We start from the raw sequence: 18214 nt of genomic DNA, 5'->3' as shown, positions 1-18214 counted from the left end.
GTACTATACAAAATAAACTAAGGATTCAAGATTGGCGAGGAATCGGTCAAATAATAAAAAACAACTCGTCTTTTTTGCCAACGTTTCGAACGAATATATTGTCTTCTTCAGGGCCTGGATATTACAAATACAAAAAGACAAACAATTTAAAGAATCAGTAACACAGAATATCAGTAAAAATTATTGAAAACTTACGTTTATAATTGTAAAGATTTTATTGTATTTTACTTTTTTTTTTTTATTTTATTTTTATATTACTGTTTTTTTTACTGATTCTCTATGTTACTGATTCTCTAAATTGTTTGTATTTTTGTATTTGTAATATCCAGGCCCTGAAGAAGAGATAATATATTTGTGGAAACGTTGGCAAGAGAAGACGAGTTTGTTTTTTATTTGACCGATTCCTCGCCAATCTTGAATCCTTAGTTTAATAATTTACGGTCACGAAACCTAGATATTCATATTTAAAAAAACAACTATTTCTCAACTCTTGAAGAGAGGATATTTTATTACCAGTGGAGATTTGACACAATTAGCAACAGTAAAATTTTCCATCATAGATTTTTGCTCTTATTTCTTAGAATTAGTGATTTCAATTAAAGAAAAACAAATTTAGTTGAATAAATTGGTATATTTATTAATTTTCCTTCATATGTAATTTAAACTAAACTCTTTCTTAATATAAAAATGTATTTGGATCAAATTTATTTATTAAAGGAAAAAAGAAATCTTGATTAAAACTAAATGTGTTAATGAAACACACGAGTGGTTTTAATAATAATAAAAAAAAGAAGACCCCCCCTGAATAAGCAATTCTTATAGTTGAAAAAGAAAAACGGATCTTTAACACAAATTTTTATCCATTTTATTTTAAGTGTACGATAAATATTTTGAAAATATTTTAAAGATTTATTAATTTATTTTTTAACTTTAAAATTTTTACGAATTTATTAAGAGGTTTTAAATAGTTGCCAAAAAATTTGTTAGCGGGACTTCTTATTTAATCAAAAATACACGTTTACCGATTTTCTTTTCCTTTTTTTTGAATTTCAATTTCCTTTAAAAGAAAAATGAGAGAGAAACATATATATATTTATAATAAATACATGGAATCATTTCTTTTATTTCTTCTCTTTATCTTTGTCCGAGGCTGATGATGTATCTTTGTTATCCTGATGCGCTTTATCCACAGCCTGTCTTACAGCCTCCGATTGTGGATCCACACCGGGTAGATTTTCTAAAACACTTTGCAAGAATGCTGGATCGTTCATTACTTCCGTATAATCTTCTTCCACTTCCATAGCCGTAGCAGCGCCTCCGCTGTCTTTCTTTTCAGCATCACTTTTTTCTTTATCACCAGATGTTGTAGCTGTGGTTGTAGTCTCTTCTGTTAATTTTAATTTTTTTTTATTTAAAAAGATAAAAAAAAGTTTTATTATCATTATTTTATTTAGAAAAATAAAATAAAAATACAACTTACGAGAATCTTGCATAGACATCTGCATGGCAAAAGCTATCTGCTCTTCTTCGGTCATGTTCGAGAAATCATGTTGAGGCGCATCCAATGACATTGCCAGAGCTCTTTCTAGCATGGCCATCTCTCCGCCTAGACGGTAATTAGAAAAACTGAATTATGACCATTTAATTATACTTCATAGAGGCCAAAAGCCAAATTAAATGGAAAGGACACTTCTCCGAAGTTAATAAGTACCAGGTAAGGGCTTGAAACGAGGCTATGTTCTGTTTTTAAGGTTTTTCCAACATATCCAGTTTGTTCTATCAGAACCTCTGACTAGTTTGTGATTATATAAAGCATGCGCAATGAGGCATGACTGTTCCAACTGAATTTCTAATCAATTTCTAATTTTGAATTGTCTGCACTAACTTAAATTTGATCTTAAAATTTTTACGCGCATGCACAAAGTAATTAAAGCATACCAACAGAACACATATTAAAACCAACCAGAAACCGTGTAAGCACAGTAAATAATCACAAATAATTAGTAATAAACATTTTTATAAAAAAAAAAATATTATAAATCTAAAAAAAAAAACTAACTTTCTTGAGACTGTTCAGTTGTTTTCGGAGGCTGAGCATCCGCATTGGCCGCAGCGTTAAGTGCATCCTGACGTTGTCTTTGTTCTTCCATTGAAACTCTTAAAGCCTGGTAAAATAAAAATAATAATGTGATTTTGTTTTAAAACCAATACATGACATTAATAGCCTACAGTAGTTGGCTAATAATCTGAACATACCAATGCTAATTCTGGATCTTCATTTGGATCAACACCAAACTCAAAACCAGATCCTCCAAGACCTGCGCCACCCATACCATCTTCTCCCTGAAAGAAATATTATAAATTAGATGACCTGAATGAAGTATTGCAAGATTGATTGCACAACAATGAGAATGGCATCAAATGTGACCACTTTTATGCACTCTTATTTCTTGATATAAGAATGGAAAATTGAGATGACGACAGTTTTTTTGATAATAACCCGGAAATAAATACAATACTTTATTTTATTATAAGATTAAGGGCGCTGCTGAATGAAAGAATGTTTAGGTTTACCAATTACTCCCTCCCTGTTACGGTGCTATTATACGTAAATAAAGAACCTGGATCTCCTTAACAAGATTTTTTTTTTAAATACAATTTCCGGTCGCTTGTCTAAGATCCACCTCACATCCGGGGATGACCTCGTCTTCTAACGTCTCCTGGCTTTCCGTTCAAAGCCTTCCTTGGAACTCACTTCTTCTGACAATAGATGAGCCCAAGCTGTCATAAAGTTCCTTTAATTATGGGACAGTTTACGTCTGGCTCTCTGCGATCCACCGTTCTCTGTTCATACATACATTTGAGGACCTTTTCTTAGTGATTAACTTTCCCATATTTGGAGGATCTTCTCATTCTCCTAGGGACAGTACCCAAGCCTCACCGAAGGTCTGAATATAGTTTTATAGACAATTTTACTTTTCGTGAAAGATGTTTGGGTCTGCAGAACCTTTAGCATTTTGTTATCGACAACATTTCTGGCTTTTTTTTTATATGCTGTACCTTTATCACTATCTGTTACTAGAGAACCTACAGTAGATAAGGTTTTCACTTAAGTAACGTTTTCAGTGGAATGTCTTCTCTATTCGTTACTGAAGATGAAAATGAATTGCTACAATTTCTAAGATAAAGGGAGTGGTATGTACTATAGACGTTACGGCAAGACCTAATCTAAGAGAATGTCCTGTAAGAGTTCCACTCTAGACTTTAGATTAGTCAGCATTTCGTAATGCTAGTCTGAAATTGGTCAGATTTATATGAGTGCCAAACTACAGCTGTCAGACAAAACTATCATTAAAAGAAATATTAAATAATAAAACTTAGGAAACAGAAAAATCAATAAAAAAATTAAGTCCTTCACACCTGTATTACTGGAGAAGAGATTAGAGCATCGGATAGATGAGGTCCAGGTGGTACTGTCACTAGGTGACTACTCCCTCCTTCTTTTCCATTTAAAGTGTTTATGAAGAGTGTGAGAAGATCCGTGTTCTCAGACTGAAAAAATAATAAAATAAAATAAGAGAGGCTTAATTATTTCTTACTTTTTCCGATACGGTGCAGAAGTTCCGGAGGTTGCTCTAAAATTAGCCACCTCTATCTGTAACTTAGCCACTTTCTTCCCAAATCTTTGCAAAATTGAATTTAATTTAAACCCTTTCTTGGCCAAAGAATCCGCCTTCCTTATCTTCTTCAAGGAATCAGTGATTTAAGGTCCCACTGGTAAACCAGCTACCGGCCCTCCATTTTTAATTGTGTGTGGCAATCAACTTTGCTGCCAATAATATTTACCGACTTAGGAGCAGCAGAGAGAGCAAAATTGCTACATTTGAAGTTCATGAAACTTCTAAACGCTTACCTGTGCTGCTACAAGTATCCACGAATGCATGTAGCTCACATGATAATCCAAGTACACTTAAGTTTGTAGATCTCCCAGATAGTAGCATAAATTATTAAATATAATAAAAACAAAATATTATTTACCTCTTCGCCAAAGCTGACAATATCTACGTTAACCTTTTCTTTCTTAAGTCTTTTGGCTAATTTCACTAATTCTTTGTCATCCAGTCCAACTGGACTACCCACAAATGCCACTATTCTCATTTTATGATTCTTTCCTTGTCTATGCTTTAAGGCTAACTAAAAAATATATATATATCTTTAATTAATAATAAAATCATAATGAATTACATTACTTTTAAAATTTTCAACTTACATGAGCAATTCTTATTCCCGTTAAAAGATTGATATTACCATTAGGGTTAACTTGGTGTAATTTTGAAAGAATACGACCAACATCTGTGGTTAATGTTACCAAAACTTCAACACTAATACAATTTTTCCAGTTAAAACAAAAATATTTTCATAAATAATTAGAAACACATAAAAAAATGTTCCGGCGAACAGAGAATGACAAATAAAGAACTTACTTCGCTAGTGTTAATAAGCCTACATTATTTTCAGGATTAGAACGAGTCTTTGAGTGACACACTAAATTTACTGCATCTTGTTGTGCTTGAAGTCTTGTAGGTAGGAAGTCTCCGTTCCTCATATAATCACTATTGTCCACACTAAAAAATTTGTTTTAGAAAAAGATACATAAGATTCCAACTTCAGTAAAACGGTTAAATTCTTACGTATAATAATGAATTTTCAAAATTACTAAGACTAATCCAGAATTCACAATAAATACTAGCAAATATCATCATAATGACTCAACTAAATTGAATATAACGAAGTATTTAGAAGCTAGAAACATAAATAAATGAATAAACTTAAAAACTTAATAGAAAACTCACCAAATCATAGTACTTTCGAGAACCATTGTTATTAAACTTTTAGTTTTCACTTCGTAACGAATTATTTAACAACACAAGCTACTTCTATTTAGCAAAGTCAGTCCGAAGCAATGTCATTCGCAGACATAACCTCAAAAAAAATTGTTTCTTCTGCATCAATGCTTACTACAGTCTTAACAGTTTGAAATCACTTTGAAAAGTTACAAAAAAATATTGAACATAGAATTTGTTCAAAATTTTTTTTTTTTAGTTTTATTTTTTTAACAAAAATATAACTTGTTTTATTTTAGGAAGTTCTTAAATGTATCCTTACAGTTCAGTGATTCGTTCTTTCCATATGAATCGATTGAATCAAAAAGTGATTAGGAATAGCTAACCTTTAACTCCACCAATCTAAATCAGCATTTTCATTTTATTTTAATGGAATAATTAAACCATTTCTTTTCGTTAAATTGATCAAATAAAGCAATAAATAAATAATAAGATTAGTAAATTAATTGATGCTTTTATTTTTTTGTAAATAAAAATGGAAAAATTATTAAAAAAAAAAATCATTATTTTCGAAAACCGGCACTAGAATGAAGCACTTGTACTTACCTTGGTATTAAAGATATTTACATGTGAATACGGGCTTTTTAAACTGTGTAAGTGTAAATTTTCTATAAACATTTAATTTTGTGGATTCTTAATATTGTGAGCATAACAGAAGGTTTAAAATAAGATTATTGATCATCCTATTATTGAAGCTGGCTTAACGGAAAATAATTTAAATCTTTTGAAGCCATGATCAACAAATCTAACTCGTAAGTTATGAAAAAGTTCATGTTCATTAGTAATTATTTAATATGTTTAAGGATGTAAATGAATGCCCTACTCTTCAATCTTCAGGCATTTCGAAACCTTCTTCCATGATTTTAGCTCCATCTGTACATAGACGATATAATAATAGCCTTCTGCAACAAAGACTATATATAATACTATAAAGTACTACGAATTGTACTGAACACCCTGTGGTTTACTAGTAACACACAAATACACAAGAGAACTCGACATTCAAGACATTGTCAATTACATGACCAAATTAACCGACTTCTTCCTCATCCTTCAACCAGAGCCATCCACATCTCATTACTACCCTTGGGGGCCCTACATTTTCAAAAAGACTGAAACCAAAATCAAGATTGATGATCTTTGAAGAACTCCATTTGGAATATATAACAATATGTGTAAAACTCTTAGTGTGCTGGCTTGTAATTAATTTGTAAATAACAAAATATTAGTAAATGCCATTAATGTTATCATAGCACAAGCTCTTGAACTTAATTCTCATATTTTATTTAGGTAGTGTGCCCAAATATTAAGAATTAATGCAAGTTATAAAAAAAGACCTGGATTCTGTGCAAACAAGGTAAAGTTTTAAAACTAAAAACTTTTTTTTTTGTAATGTTAATTTTATTTTAAAAACATTTAGAAGCTAAAATATTTTATCAAGATGCTGAAAATTAAGATGTACATTTCGCATCGAAGGATTATTAGAGTCAAAATACGCTAATCTCATACTCCCATTGATGCTAATATTTTGAAAACAGTATTAAATTTCAATGTTTATTACTTTGAAAAAGGGTACATCAAGGGACATCGAATTAAAATATTAATTAAAATAAAATAAAATATTTTCAGCAGCCATGTTTTTTAGTTAAGAAAGTTGCCACTAGGATACGACACATGACAAGCCAAATTTTAAACAAACCTAAAACAATATCTCCTTAACAAAAACTTTGAATTTTAAAAGTTAAGTATAAGTATAAATGATAAAAAGTGCCCAAATCAGCTAGTACCCAACATCTCATTCCATATAATTTCAGCCATATAGAAACATTCGAAAAAGCATGTGTTTAATAAAATTATTAGAAAACTTCACAATTCAAACCTCTAAAACTCTCTTTCTATTCATCCGAATTCAATGATTTCTTTACCATTTATAGAGAAACGTTTACTCTATAAGTGGTATATATGGCAATGTTTTAGTACTAATAGTTAAGGAGATATCGAAGGTTATATTATCGTCGGTATGCAAATCGTTCAAATTTTAAACCTCTATATCTGTTTTTCTATTGTTCAGATTTTGATAAATTCTACACCGAATTGTAGAGAATAGATAGCTTTATAATTAATATAAATAGCAATGTTTTCCTATGAATCGTTTAAGAGATATAGAAGGTTAAATTTTCGTGCATGTTTGTAAATGGTTCAAATTTTAAACCTCTATATCTCTTTTTCTATTGTTCAGATTTTAATAAATTCTACACCGAATTGTAGAGAATAGTAAGCTCTATAAGTGGTATAAATAGCAATGTATTCGTATGAATAGTTTAAGAGATATGGAAGGTTAAATTTTCGTGCATGTTTGTAAATCGTTCAAATTTTAAACCTCTATATCTCTCTTGTAGTATTGTTTAGATTTTAATGAATTCCTCACCGAATTGTAGAGAATAGTTAGCTCTATAACTGACATAAATAGCAATGTTTTCGTATGAATAGTTTAAGAGATATCGAAGGTTAAATTTTCGTGCATGTTTGTAAATGGTTGAAATTTGAAACCTCTATATCTCTTTTTGTATTGTTCAGATTTTAATGAATTCTACACCGAATTGGAGAGAATAGTTAGCTCTATAAGTGGTATAAATAGCAATGTTTTCCTGTGAATCGTTTAAGAGATATAGAAGGTTATATTGGTGCATGTTTGTAAGTGGTTCAAATTTTAAACCTCTATATCTGTTTTTGTATTGTGCAGATTTTAATAAATTTTGAAGACAGATCATATTGCCTAAATTGTTTTGTAAAACATATGCTTGGATAAAATCTCAGTAAGGAAGTGATTGGGTTGTTTTTTTCTTGAATGAAAGAATATTTTTAAAACCTTTAAGTTATGCATTTAATTCTCAATCAATCAAATCTCTCCCCTCCGCTTTAAAAAAAATTCTGGCTGAGCTCCTGGATCCAAGATATAAAATATTGTTTTTTAAAATTATTTTTATCAAGCTTACAACCTAATGACTGAAGATGTCTTAGTCGTTCAAGTTGTAGAGACAGGCTTAAAGAAGTAAATAAACAGATGTAACATTGAAATCAACTATCGTTTCTAGAAAATGTTATTATACATATTGCGGTAAAAAAGAGGTGTGTGATTATTCTCATCCTGTAAAAAAATTACCAGATTCTTGATTCATTTTTTTTAATTTCAGGCGTGAAAACAGCTGAGGAGGTGATTGGTGTTCGGAGAGTATTTTTAGAGCACTGTCGGCCTCCGTACAGTGCATTCTCGTTATGGATATCCATTCCCGGACAGTGAACTGTAAGAAGCACCTGTAGGAAGAGCAAAAAATCCTAATGGGTTGTAGCTGAAATCGAACACAAGATCTGTGCATGAAAATCCAGTACGCTAACCAGTAAGCTACACCCATTCCTTTTCATTAATTAATAAGAGTGAATTAGGAGATAACAGAAAACAGTATTTTTTTAACCTTTTTCCAAAATATATATTAATTGATTAGATTAAAATTCAAAAATCTTAAATAAGTTTTTTTTTTTTGATCAGGTAAAATGACCTTATAAATCGTATACATCTCTCCTCCAAATTATGCGACACTACGCAGTAGCATGAAGTACGAATAAGATGTGTTCAGTATCTGAAACAGATATTTATCATTCATGTAAATTGATAATTTATTAATATTAATATAATTTATTAATTAGGGTTATCATTCAGGGCATTTCTCATAATGGCCAGTAATAAACTTCGCTATTCGATTCGATATTTGCTGTTTACTGTTGTATTTTACCATCCCATGGGATTTCGGCAGTATTTTCAAAAATATCTATGTAAAATGAAAACTTTCAGTCAATCGAAATGACACTTTCCGGACAGTGAGCTGTAAGTATTCGGTATTCGCTAACCTCTTAGTTAATCCCTTCCCATATTTAATTCCTATGATTTTAAACAGTTAACAAGGCTGCACATTACTGTTTATACTTAACACTTTAGAGGAAAGCATAAGCTACTGCTCTCCCAGAACTATCTTAATTTAAAGAAAATCGATTGAGCAGTTTTCCAGTAAATTAAAGAAAAAAAATCGATTTAATAAAATGAAAACTCTTCCGCTTAGTTTAATTTTTCCAAAATCTTATTACAGAGTCCCATAGTGGCACCAATCCGAAATAGAAAATTTGAACTTTTGGCGATTTTCCATTTTGCAAATCATTTGTTGAAAAAAAAAAAAACTTTTTTTCCTGACTCAGGGTACATCAAAACAGATGTTTCAATGGTAACTAATAAGAAAATCTGCAGATTGTAATACCTTCATTTACCTACCGATTAGAAGAGTTAAGATGAAGTAAAAAAAAAGTGGTATTAATAATGTAAATTATTAAAAAGATAAAAGAAGAAAATTACACTCATAAAAGTCCTTAAATTTAACGGCGATCTTCCTTTGTAAGAAATCACTATTTCCCTTTTCCCTTGGAGTATTATTAAGTTAACATCTCTTCTTAAAGCAGCTTCCATATGAATCCAGGGTATGTTAGAAATGGAAACTATAACATTTTCACTCTAAAAATAATTTTTTAATATTAGAGTTATTATAAACACAAAAGGCTACAAACTATTATTAATGTAAATATACATACAGTGCCGAACAAAAGTCTGCATACACCCTGAAAATTTGTCTTTTATCTCGGTCGGAAAGGATATCTTGCGTGGCTTCTTTGAATAATGTTTGCAATGTTACGATATGAAAATCCTTGATTATTTAATTTAACTATTAATCTGCGTTCTGACACAGGAATTTCCTTTCTTTTGTGAACCATTTTAAATAATAAATTCTTAACTAACTCAGATCCGCCTAAATTCACGTTTCAACTAAAACTAATAAATTTGTAAATATTAAGATTTACCCTAACTAGTAAGTATTATTATAATATTGAATTTATCAATTCTGTATGTGAACTATTGTTCAGGCATTAACTCCGATCTTTTTATTTATATACAATGGGAGATGGCAGAGGTCTTTTCATCCCTCATATAAGTATTTAGTAACAATAGTTACAAATGTTTAAATCACTTTTTTACACTAATAATTCTATATTTTGAAAATTCCCGAAATATTGTGGTGTATGTAGACTTTTGTTCGGCACAGTATATAGAGTTACACTAAATTCTTAATTGCAAAAACTAAATGTGAGCTTTTTGATCATGTTTTTTCTTGTTTATTTAGGGCACTTATAAATTAAAACTTTTTTAAAGTTAAATCACTAATTTTTTTCTTTAAAACCATGTTTAGCAATAGTTGCACTAAACTTCTATTCTATTTTTTCAGAATGATCAGAATCATTATTTTCTTAAGGAAATTGAAAACTTCCCGAGTAGGTTATTTTGGTTTTGAAATCCCGACGGCAGAATGAGTGATTACATTTCTTTAAGGTTATCTGGAAAACCAGCTTATACTTATCTAAATACTTCTAACAAGGTTAATAAGGTAATTAACTTCTTTTTTAGTTTGGGTAATTTGGAGTGATTAATATTCGTTTTTATATCTATATAAAGGAAAAAATAAATTATACGTACCTCACTTTGAATAAACTGGCCCAGTAAGTTACACATAAACGACAAACAAATGTAGTAGATAACACCACAACCGTAAGAAAGTACAATTGCTTTATCTTTATTCTATGGTAGTAAGAAACAAATTGATAATAATAATGTATTTTCGTAAAATAATTACTGTTAGAAATGTTTTACAATGAATATTTACCGTACTTGCTGTAAATAGGCAAAGACAGAGGCAGACAGATGTGAGTAGATTTTGAAAACTAAATATGAATCCGTAAAAATCTTTTAATCCTTGGCTTAGCCTACATCAAATTATAAGAAGTAAATATGTTTTACATAATAGGTAATATAATTTTTTAAAAATGTTATAGAGGATAGAAAACACAGATGTAATGATCATACAGGCTCGAATGAAAGAAGATAAAATCAAACTTAAGTAAAAGGTATTTTTTGGCAATATTTTAATTTGCATGCTTTTTGTAGGCTTCTATAATTAGTGTTTCTATAAAAAGGTGTCTGTTAATAATCCGAAATATTTTTGGTATGAAAGGAAATACGAGGTGTGGCTATTGAAGACGAGACTGATGCTGCTACAGAAGAACCTATGCATGCGCCAAATCCTAACGACCGCGACAGCTGTGCAGCGTAAAGCCTTCTCTTTCGATTGTGCAGTGTCTCACGTGTTTGTAGAGAAATCTGTCTGACCGGAACCGTCGTCGTTTGTGTAAGATGTGTTAGTTTCGTTTTGCCGAAAACCTGATACTACACATGTAGTAGAGGAAAGTGAAATTCCACATGAAACTTGGTAAAACCGCAACTGAAACTTATCTTTTATTAAAAGTAGTTTATGGGCGATGAATGTTAATTACGTGCGCGAGTTTTTGAGTGGTTCAAGCGTTTTACAAGATGGCCGAGAAGAAGTCGGAGATGATGACCGCCCGGGTCGCCTTTCCACGTCCAAAACGGGTGAAAATATCGATTATAATTAATCAACATTACTGCCGTGAGGTGCTTGCTCAACTCTGGTGAAAGAGTAAGGTAAAAAACGACCCGATTTGTGGAAGAACAAGTCACGGGGTTCTCCATGAAGACAAAGCGCCGGCTCACACTGCATTGTCTGCCGAGTACAACAGCCCAGTTTTATAAGGCCATCCGCCTTATTCGCCTGACCTGACCCCATTTGACATTTTTATGTGTTCCCCAAAGTCAAATCTGCATTAAAAGGAACACGATTTCAGTCCTTTAAAGCTGTGAAAGAAAAAGCGGCACGCGTCATGTAGGAGCTCAGAGAAAAAGACTTCCAGCACTGTTTCGATCAATGGTAGATTCGCCTGGAGCGTTGTAGGGATAGGGGAGTGGTGTATATTGAAGGTGATAATAACTAAATATGTTTAAATTTAAAATGAAATGTTTTACAGCAATAGTCTCGTTATTTGATAGAGCCACACCTCGTAGTGTACTCATAAGTTTCAGTCAAAAATTAATGAAAATTGTTAACATTTTTTATCAACTTTTTTTTTTTATAAAGTACCCGTGATAAGAAATTATCTTTACTTCCCACATCATCTCACTAACTATTTTGATTAGCAACATTAAGTTAGGCCCCAAGGCGGAACCCGAAATAATTATAAAATGTGTACTTTTTACCATTTTTTTGTTTTTTTTGAGTTGCTCAAAAACTTTGTCACGTTCGCTATACTTCCTTACCGATAGTAAGCGACATCTGTGGTGGCAGATCATGCTAAAAGAAAAAAAAATTGGTAGAGGGGATGCGCTGTTTCATCAAATAATTTACAAGAAAATACGTATTTTTATCTTATTTTTTTCCCTTTCACGCTGACATGTTCCTCAGTTGAGTATCATAGTTGCGTAGTTAGTGTTTTTTTTCCGAGTTCATTAGTTTGTTGAGCTAATCCCAGACTAACTTTGAAGTACAACATATAAAGTTAGCGCTTTGATGGCAACCGGACTATCTGAGGGCATGATAATCTCCCGATTCCAATAGTATCCTTCGTAGTTAAATTGAATGCTGGTATTTCTGCCTGGATGTGCTTAGAAACTTCCCAATGAGATCTGAATACCTAGTTCTTGGCCCAAAGAAACTCTAGCCCCACTTTCCTCCGGTCCAACCGTGTCCCAAACAATCGTGATTTTCTTAATACTAGAGAGGGAGAAGGAAGGTTCTCCAATTACAGTATACTAAGCTGTCATGCACCAACAGAAAATTCTGAGGCAGATGAAAAAGACGAGTTCTACGAGCTTCTTGAAAAAACGCTTGATGACTGTCCTGGATATGACGTAAAAATTGCCCTTGGAGATTTTAATGCCAAGATTGGGAAAGAAGAATTCTATTACCCAATCATAGGGAGACATAGCCTGCATGAACAGTCTAATGAGAATGGACAAAGGCTTATTCACATGGCTGCTGCAAGAAACATGACAATCGGAAGCACTCTATTTCCACATAAAAGGATTCACAAGGCTACATGGAGATCGCCAGATGGCCTTACTCAGAACCAAATAGATCATATGCTGATTAGTGCTAGACATAAATCACAGATCATGGATATTCGGGTCTACAGAGGCGCTAACGTGGATTCCGATCATTACTTGTCTATTGCACGGTTTAGGGCTAGAATTTCTAATTCACGATGCGAATATAATGAAAAGATAAGAAAATTCAATACGCTAAGATTAAAGAATGAAGAAATCCAGACAAGATTTCAGGAAAAAATTGAACTAAACTTAGCTACCTCAGCTATTGGTGGGGATAGGTGGGAGCATTGTTCTAAAGCCATTAACGATGCAGCCCATGAGATAATAGGGCTTAATGAACCTAGAAAAAGAAATGATTGGTTCGATGAAGAATGCAGTCGTATAACCAATGAGAAAAACAAGGCATATAAAAGACTAATTGCAAGAAGAGGGACTAGAGCGTCTAGAGAGAAATACCGTGCTAGGAGAACAGCTGAAAAGAACCTTCACAGGAAGAAAAAGAGGCAATGGGAAAATAAGAAAATTTCGGAGTTAGAGATGCAAAAGAAAAATAGAAATAGCCGAGCTTTCTTGCAGAATATTAATCAGGCAAGAGCGCCATTTAAGCCGAACGGCGCCTTCTGTAGACTGGAGGATGGGTCTATGGCTACAGAGGAAAAGGAAATTCTTAATAGATGGGCACGGCATTTCGGAAATCTTTTAAACGATGAAACAAGAAATGAAAGCACCCAGCTAGCTATCCCTAATGATGATGAAATGGAGCCTCCTGATGAAGAAGAAATCAGGGATGCTATTAACAAAATGAAGAATTGTAAGGCCCCTGGGTGTGATAATCTTAACCCGGAACTGTTCAAGTATGGGGGCGAAAATCTTATAAAAGAACTGAGGGAACTGTTTCTCGAAGTTTGGACTACGGAAGTTATACCCGATTCCTGGAGAAAAGCAATTATATGTCCCATCTTTAAAAAAGGAGATCAGTTAGAGTGCAGTAATTACAGGGGAATATCACTCCTTAATTGTGCATATAAGGTATTCTCCAATGTTTTGTATTCAAGATTGCTTCCTTACGCTGAGAGAGAGATAGGCAGATACCAATGTGGATTTAGAAAAGAAAAATCAACATCAGACCAAATGTTCTCACTAAGAATGATACTAGAAAAAGGAAGAGAATATGGTCTCCAAACCCACCATCTCTTCATAGATTTCAAGTCAGCCTATGACAGTGTCCAACGAGAAGAACTGTACCACGCCCTGCTACAATTAAATATACCCCCAAAACTAGTACGCTTAATTAAGATGACAATGAAAGACACTGTGTGCGCAGTGCGTATTAAAGGGTGTCTTTCATCGGAATTTAACAGCACTAAAGGTCTAAGGCAAGGAGATGCTCTATCCTGCCTACTGTTTAATCTTATTTTGGAATATGTAATGCGTGAGGCAGAAATCCCGCTGTCCGGTAGTATATTCCACAAGTCTGTTCAGGTTTTAGCCTACGCAGATGACGTGGACATAATTGGAAGATCCTTCCAAGATATAGAAAGGGCCTTCCTTAATCTGGTTGGAGTGATTGGAAAAGTGGGACTACAAATAAATGCTGCCAAGACCAAATATCTAAGAGCCGAAGGACCTGCAGTTCATCCCGCGCACGTAACACTTGGCAATTATATGATTGAACAAGTTGATTCATTCATATACCTCGGAACCTTAATCTCTAGGGATAACGATGTATCCCTAGAAATAAAAAGAAGGAGTATGTTGGCCAATAGGTGTTATTATGGATTGAATAAGCATATGAGAAGCAACTTAATATAAAAAAATACAAAAGTGCTTCTCTATAAGACCCTGATCCGTCCTGTGTTAACATATGGCTCCGAAGCTTGGGTGATTTCAAAAAAAGATGGGGGGATGCTGCAAGTTTTCGAGAAAAAAGTTCTTCGACGAATTTTTGGCCCTATTAAAGAGGGCGCGATTTGGAGAAGAAGGAAGAATCGGGAACTGCAGCATCTATTCCAGGAAGCAGACATCGAAAAGGTAATCAGGCTTGGCAGGCTCAGATGGGCAGGCCATGTGGCAAGGATGTCTGATTTGGAAACACCCAAACGGCTTCTGCAAGAAGAAGTACATAGGATCAGGAGAGTGGGCAGGCCCAAATTGAGATGGAATGATGGGGTATGCGTGGATGCCAGAGACCTGCTTGGAGTGAGGAATTGGAAGGTTGCTGCAATGGATAGGAGTGACTGGCGGAAGCGGATTGAGAAGGCCAAGGCTCAGTAATGGGCTGTAGCGCCAGTAGTAGTAGTAGTAGAGAGGGTGCATTCCCTGGTCCATTCTCTCTTATTACTCCAGCTTTACCGAAAATTGTGTGACGAAATTGCACTTCTTAACTAACCTCCATCCTTGGGGAGGTTCCAAATGGGGGAGCTGACGTACAGGATAACATGCCCTCACTAAATACGCGCTGACAAGATAGAAATTGTTTATCTACAGCTTATTTCCGTTTCGAGCAGTTATTGGTCTGATAAGAAAATATTTCCAAAAATTAACACCTAAAATTAAATGGACGTCATTTAAGTTACTTCGTTTGTTCGTGCTTTGGGACAGTACTTTGTCACTCCATGAACTAAATAGCTTTTTGGTTTTGCGTGAAGTTCCTTTACTAGCATTTTTTTTTGCCTTTTTTTTGGCATTGGATTTCGCCATACAGGCAGCATCGGCTAGGTGCCTATCACTAGAATATCACTCACTCTCCATTCTTACTTGTATAAATACATTCGCTTCACACATTCATCCCTCTACTATGTACAACTATTTACATAAACCTTACAACTAATGGACGGATCAGTACTCTGTGCTCCTGCCATACTTATAGCTTGACCTAAATTCTGTTACTAGCATTAATTGTGCTCTAAATACTGTATGAAGATATTTTTCACTTCAAAAAATTAGCAAAACAATTTTTTTACTTACTTGAGGATATTTTGATGCATGTGTATCAGTTCGATTATTGATGATCTCATAGTTTTAGTGGACGAGAAATCTAATCGATCACCATACATATTGAATATTTTTAATATTGTATGACTATATACGATAATCATGAAAAATGTGCACATCACACCAATATTGCTGAGGAGGTTTATTGTGACCCATAGAAAATCTAAAGCTAGTACTATACAATTCTTCAAACTTCTAGCCGGATGTTTATCTAAATAGCCAGTCAGAGGTGATGGCATGGAATAAGTGGTGTCCGTATCGTAATCCAAGAAGTAGATGATTATGTCTGCGGATGAAGGTAGTAAGTAGTAAAATACGTAGAAAAGTAGCATTACACCTTTGTACACCCGGACTATGATCCAACCAAAGTTATTGGCTTTCTCCAGTAAATCAAACTGCCAATGTTCTGTGTATGGAGTAAAACAGATCTTCAACAAATTTAACAGATTTTTCATCTGTTCATTCTTGATTAAAACAGTTAATGTTTGTACATTAAGTAAAACCATTACTGGAATATAGATGGCAATGTCTTTTAGACTTTCTTTTAAACCGATTTGATAGACACTTACACCGTTTGCCACAAATATTGACCACATGTAACCTAATCGAAGTATAGGCGTGTAGAAATTGATATTACACAAATCATCGGTGTACAACCATAAACCTGAGAGTTTTAATAATGCTATTAACTGATCTATATAGTGAGCAGTTTTATTCATGTTTTAACTTGCAAAAGAACTAAACTGCGACAGTTTAGTGACTAAGCATAGTCATAACTTTCTTAGCCGCCCCATATAACAAGATAATTATGTCAAATTAGGCTTTAATTGCCACAAATATGAACTTAACACGAATCGATTAACTCTAAATTAAGGAACTTTATTAGAAAAAACTAACATAACTTTAATTCATCAGCAACGATTATTGACAAAATGTTTACATTCATTTAAGTACGTATGGCAAAAGTCAAATTTTTTATACCACCTTTTTACCGGAAATTCGGAGCTTTGAGTCAAATTTGATTCTTTTGTCAAAAATATGTACGGTTAAAACTCTTTCATTGCATCCGGTTAGAACGTCACATTTAAATTTTAAACTTCTATATCTTTCTTTGTATTGTTCAGATTTTAATGAATTCCTCACCGAAATGTAGAGAATAGTTAGCTATATAACTGATATAAATAGCAATGTTTTCGTGTGAATATTTTAAGAGATAGAGAAGGACATATTTTCGTGTATGTTTGTAAATGGTTCAAATTTTAAACCTCTAATCTCTTTTTCTATTGTTCAGATTTTAATAAATTCTACATCGAATTGTAGAGAATAGTTAGCTCTATATCTAGGACATACGGCAACGTTTAATGATAATAGTTAACGAGATATAGAAGGTTAAATTTAGGTGGATTGCAAATATGTACGTTCACATTGTGAACCTCCATATCTCTCTCTGTATTCATCCGAGTTTATTGATTTCTTTACCTAATTGCAGAGTTGTTTATTCTATAACGGTTGTAAATGTTTTTAACAAAGACATACGTGGAAATGTTTGTTCTAAGGGCTGGTTAAACGCCAGAAGTACACGAATCTGCTAGTAATCATCATTTCATTTCTACTTGCGCTCGTGATTTCAGCGATTTAGAAAAATTTAAATAATTATTTGCTTAATACTTTTATTATAAGAATTTATATCATTTAAGTAATTTACTGCATTAAATTGTCATTTATATTTTTTGGAATTTATTAAGTATCACAGACCCTTGTGCTGGCTAGTTTATTCATAAAATATATTTATATATTTTTTTATTTGTTATAAAATATCCAGTATATATTTACATATAATATGTACAGTAAATAGGCACATTATTTTGATGCTATTCCAAACTATTCTTTCTTTATTTTCCTTTTATTCTGTGCAGAATAAAAGATAAAAAGATGATGTTAGTGCTAATTACAGTCCATTGTAAGCGCAAGTGAGAAGGAATTAACGTAATTTTGATGTAATTTTTTTTATTGTCTATTTCGATTCTGTATGGAATACCTATGGAGGAAAAATTATTTAAAAAAATCTTAACACTTTTCCTAGAAATAATTAATCTCAAACAATTGACCAATCCTAGTGAGTAAAGGAATTGTGAAGAGGAGGCCAATCAGAAGGCTAGGAACTTCAAGGCAGACCACGCCTCTATTACACGCCTTCTACATTCCGCCAATGTGAAAAAAAAGTTGAATGTACACATTCAGTTTTGCAATATATGTATGTATC

The 18214-nt window shown here is 32.9% G+C and overlaps 2 protein-coding genes across 2 annotated transcripts; both read right to left on the bottom strand.

Annotated features, from left to right (window-relative positions):
• Window positions 1-1071: 1071 nt before the first annotated feature.
• On the bottom strand, window positions 1072-5023 carry Rpn10 (regulatory particle non-ATPase 10). The gene is made up of 9 exons (XM_074141018.1): window positions 4854-5023; window positions 4485-4625; window positions 4271-4382; window positions 4039-4194; window positions 3421-3552; window positions 2257-2343; window positions 2060-2165; window positions 1481-1606; window positions 1072-1387 (listed from the first exon to the last, which is right to left on the bottom strand). The coding sequence occupies exons 1-9, from the start codon at window positions 4877-4879 to the stop codon at window positions 1122-1124; spliced, it is 1152 nt and encodes a 383-aa protein (XP_073997119.1). The 5' UTR covers window positions 4880-5023; the 3' UTR covers window positions 1072-1121.
• Window positions 5024-8383: 3360 nt separating this feature from the next.
• On the bottom strand, window positions 8384-16693 carry LOC141460736 (uncharacterized). Its single transcript, XM_074141017.1, has 5 exons — window positions 15925-16693; window positions 10664-10763; window positions 10477-10578; window positions 9307-9462; window positions 8384-8542 (listed from the first exon to the last, which is right to left on the bottom strand). The coding sequence occupies exons 1-5, from the start codon at window positions 16668-16670 to the stop codon at window positions 8492-8494; spliced, it is 1155 nt and encodes a 384-aa protein (XP_073997118.1). The 5' UTR covers window positions 16671-16693; the 3' UTR covers window positions 8384-8491.
• Window positions 16694-18214: the final 1521 nt, after the last annotated feature.

Source organism: Rhodnius prolixus, unplaced genomic scaffold, assembly GCF_049639745.1.
Source record: "Rhodnius prolixus isolate KJV_2025 unplaced genomic scaffold, Rpr scaffold_6, whole genome shotgun sequence".
NCBI lineage: Eukaryota > Metazoa > Arthropoda > Insecta > Hemiptera > Reduviidae > Rhodnius > Rhodnius prolixus.
Note: the sequence above shows the minus strand (reverse complement) of the source record. Positions and strands in the feature narration are given on the sequence as shown.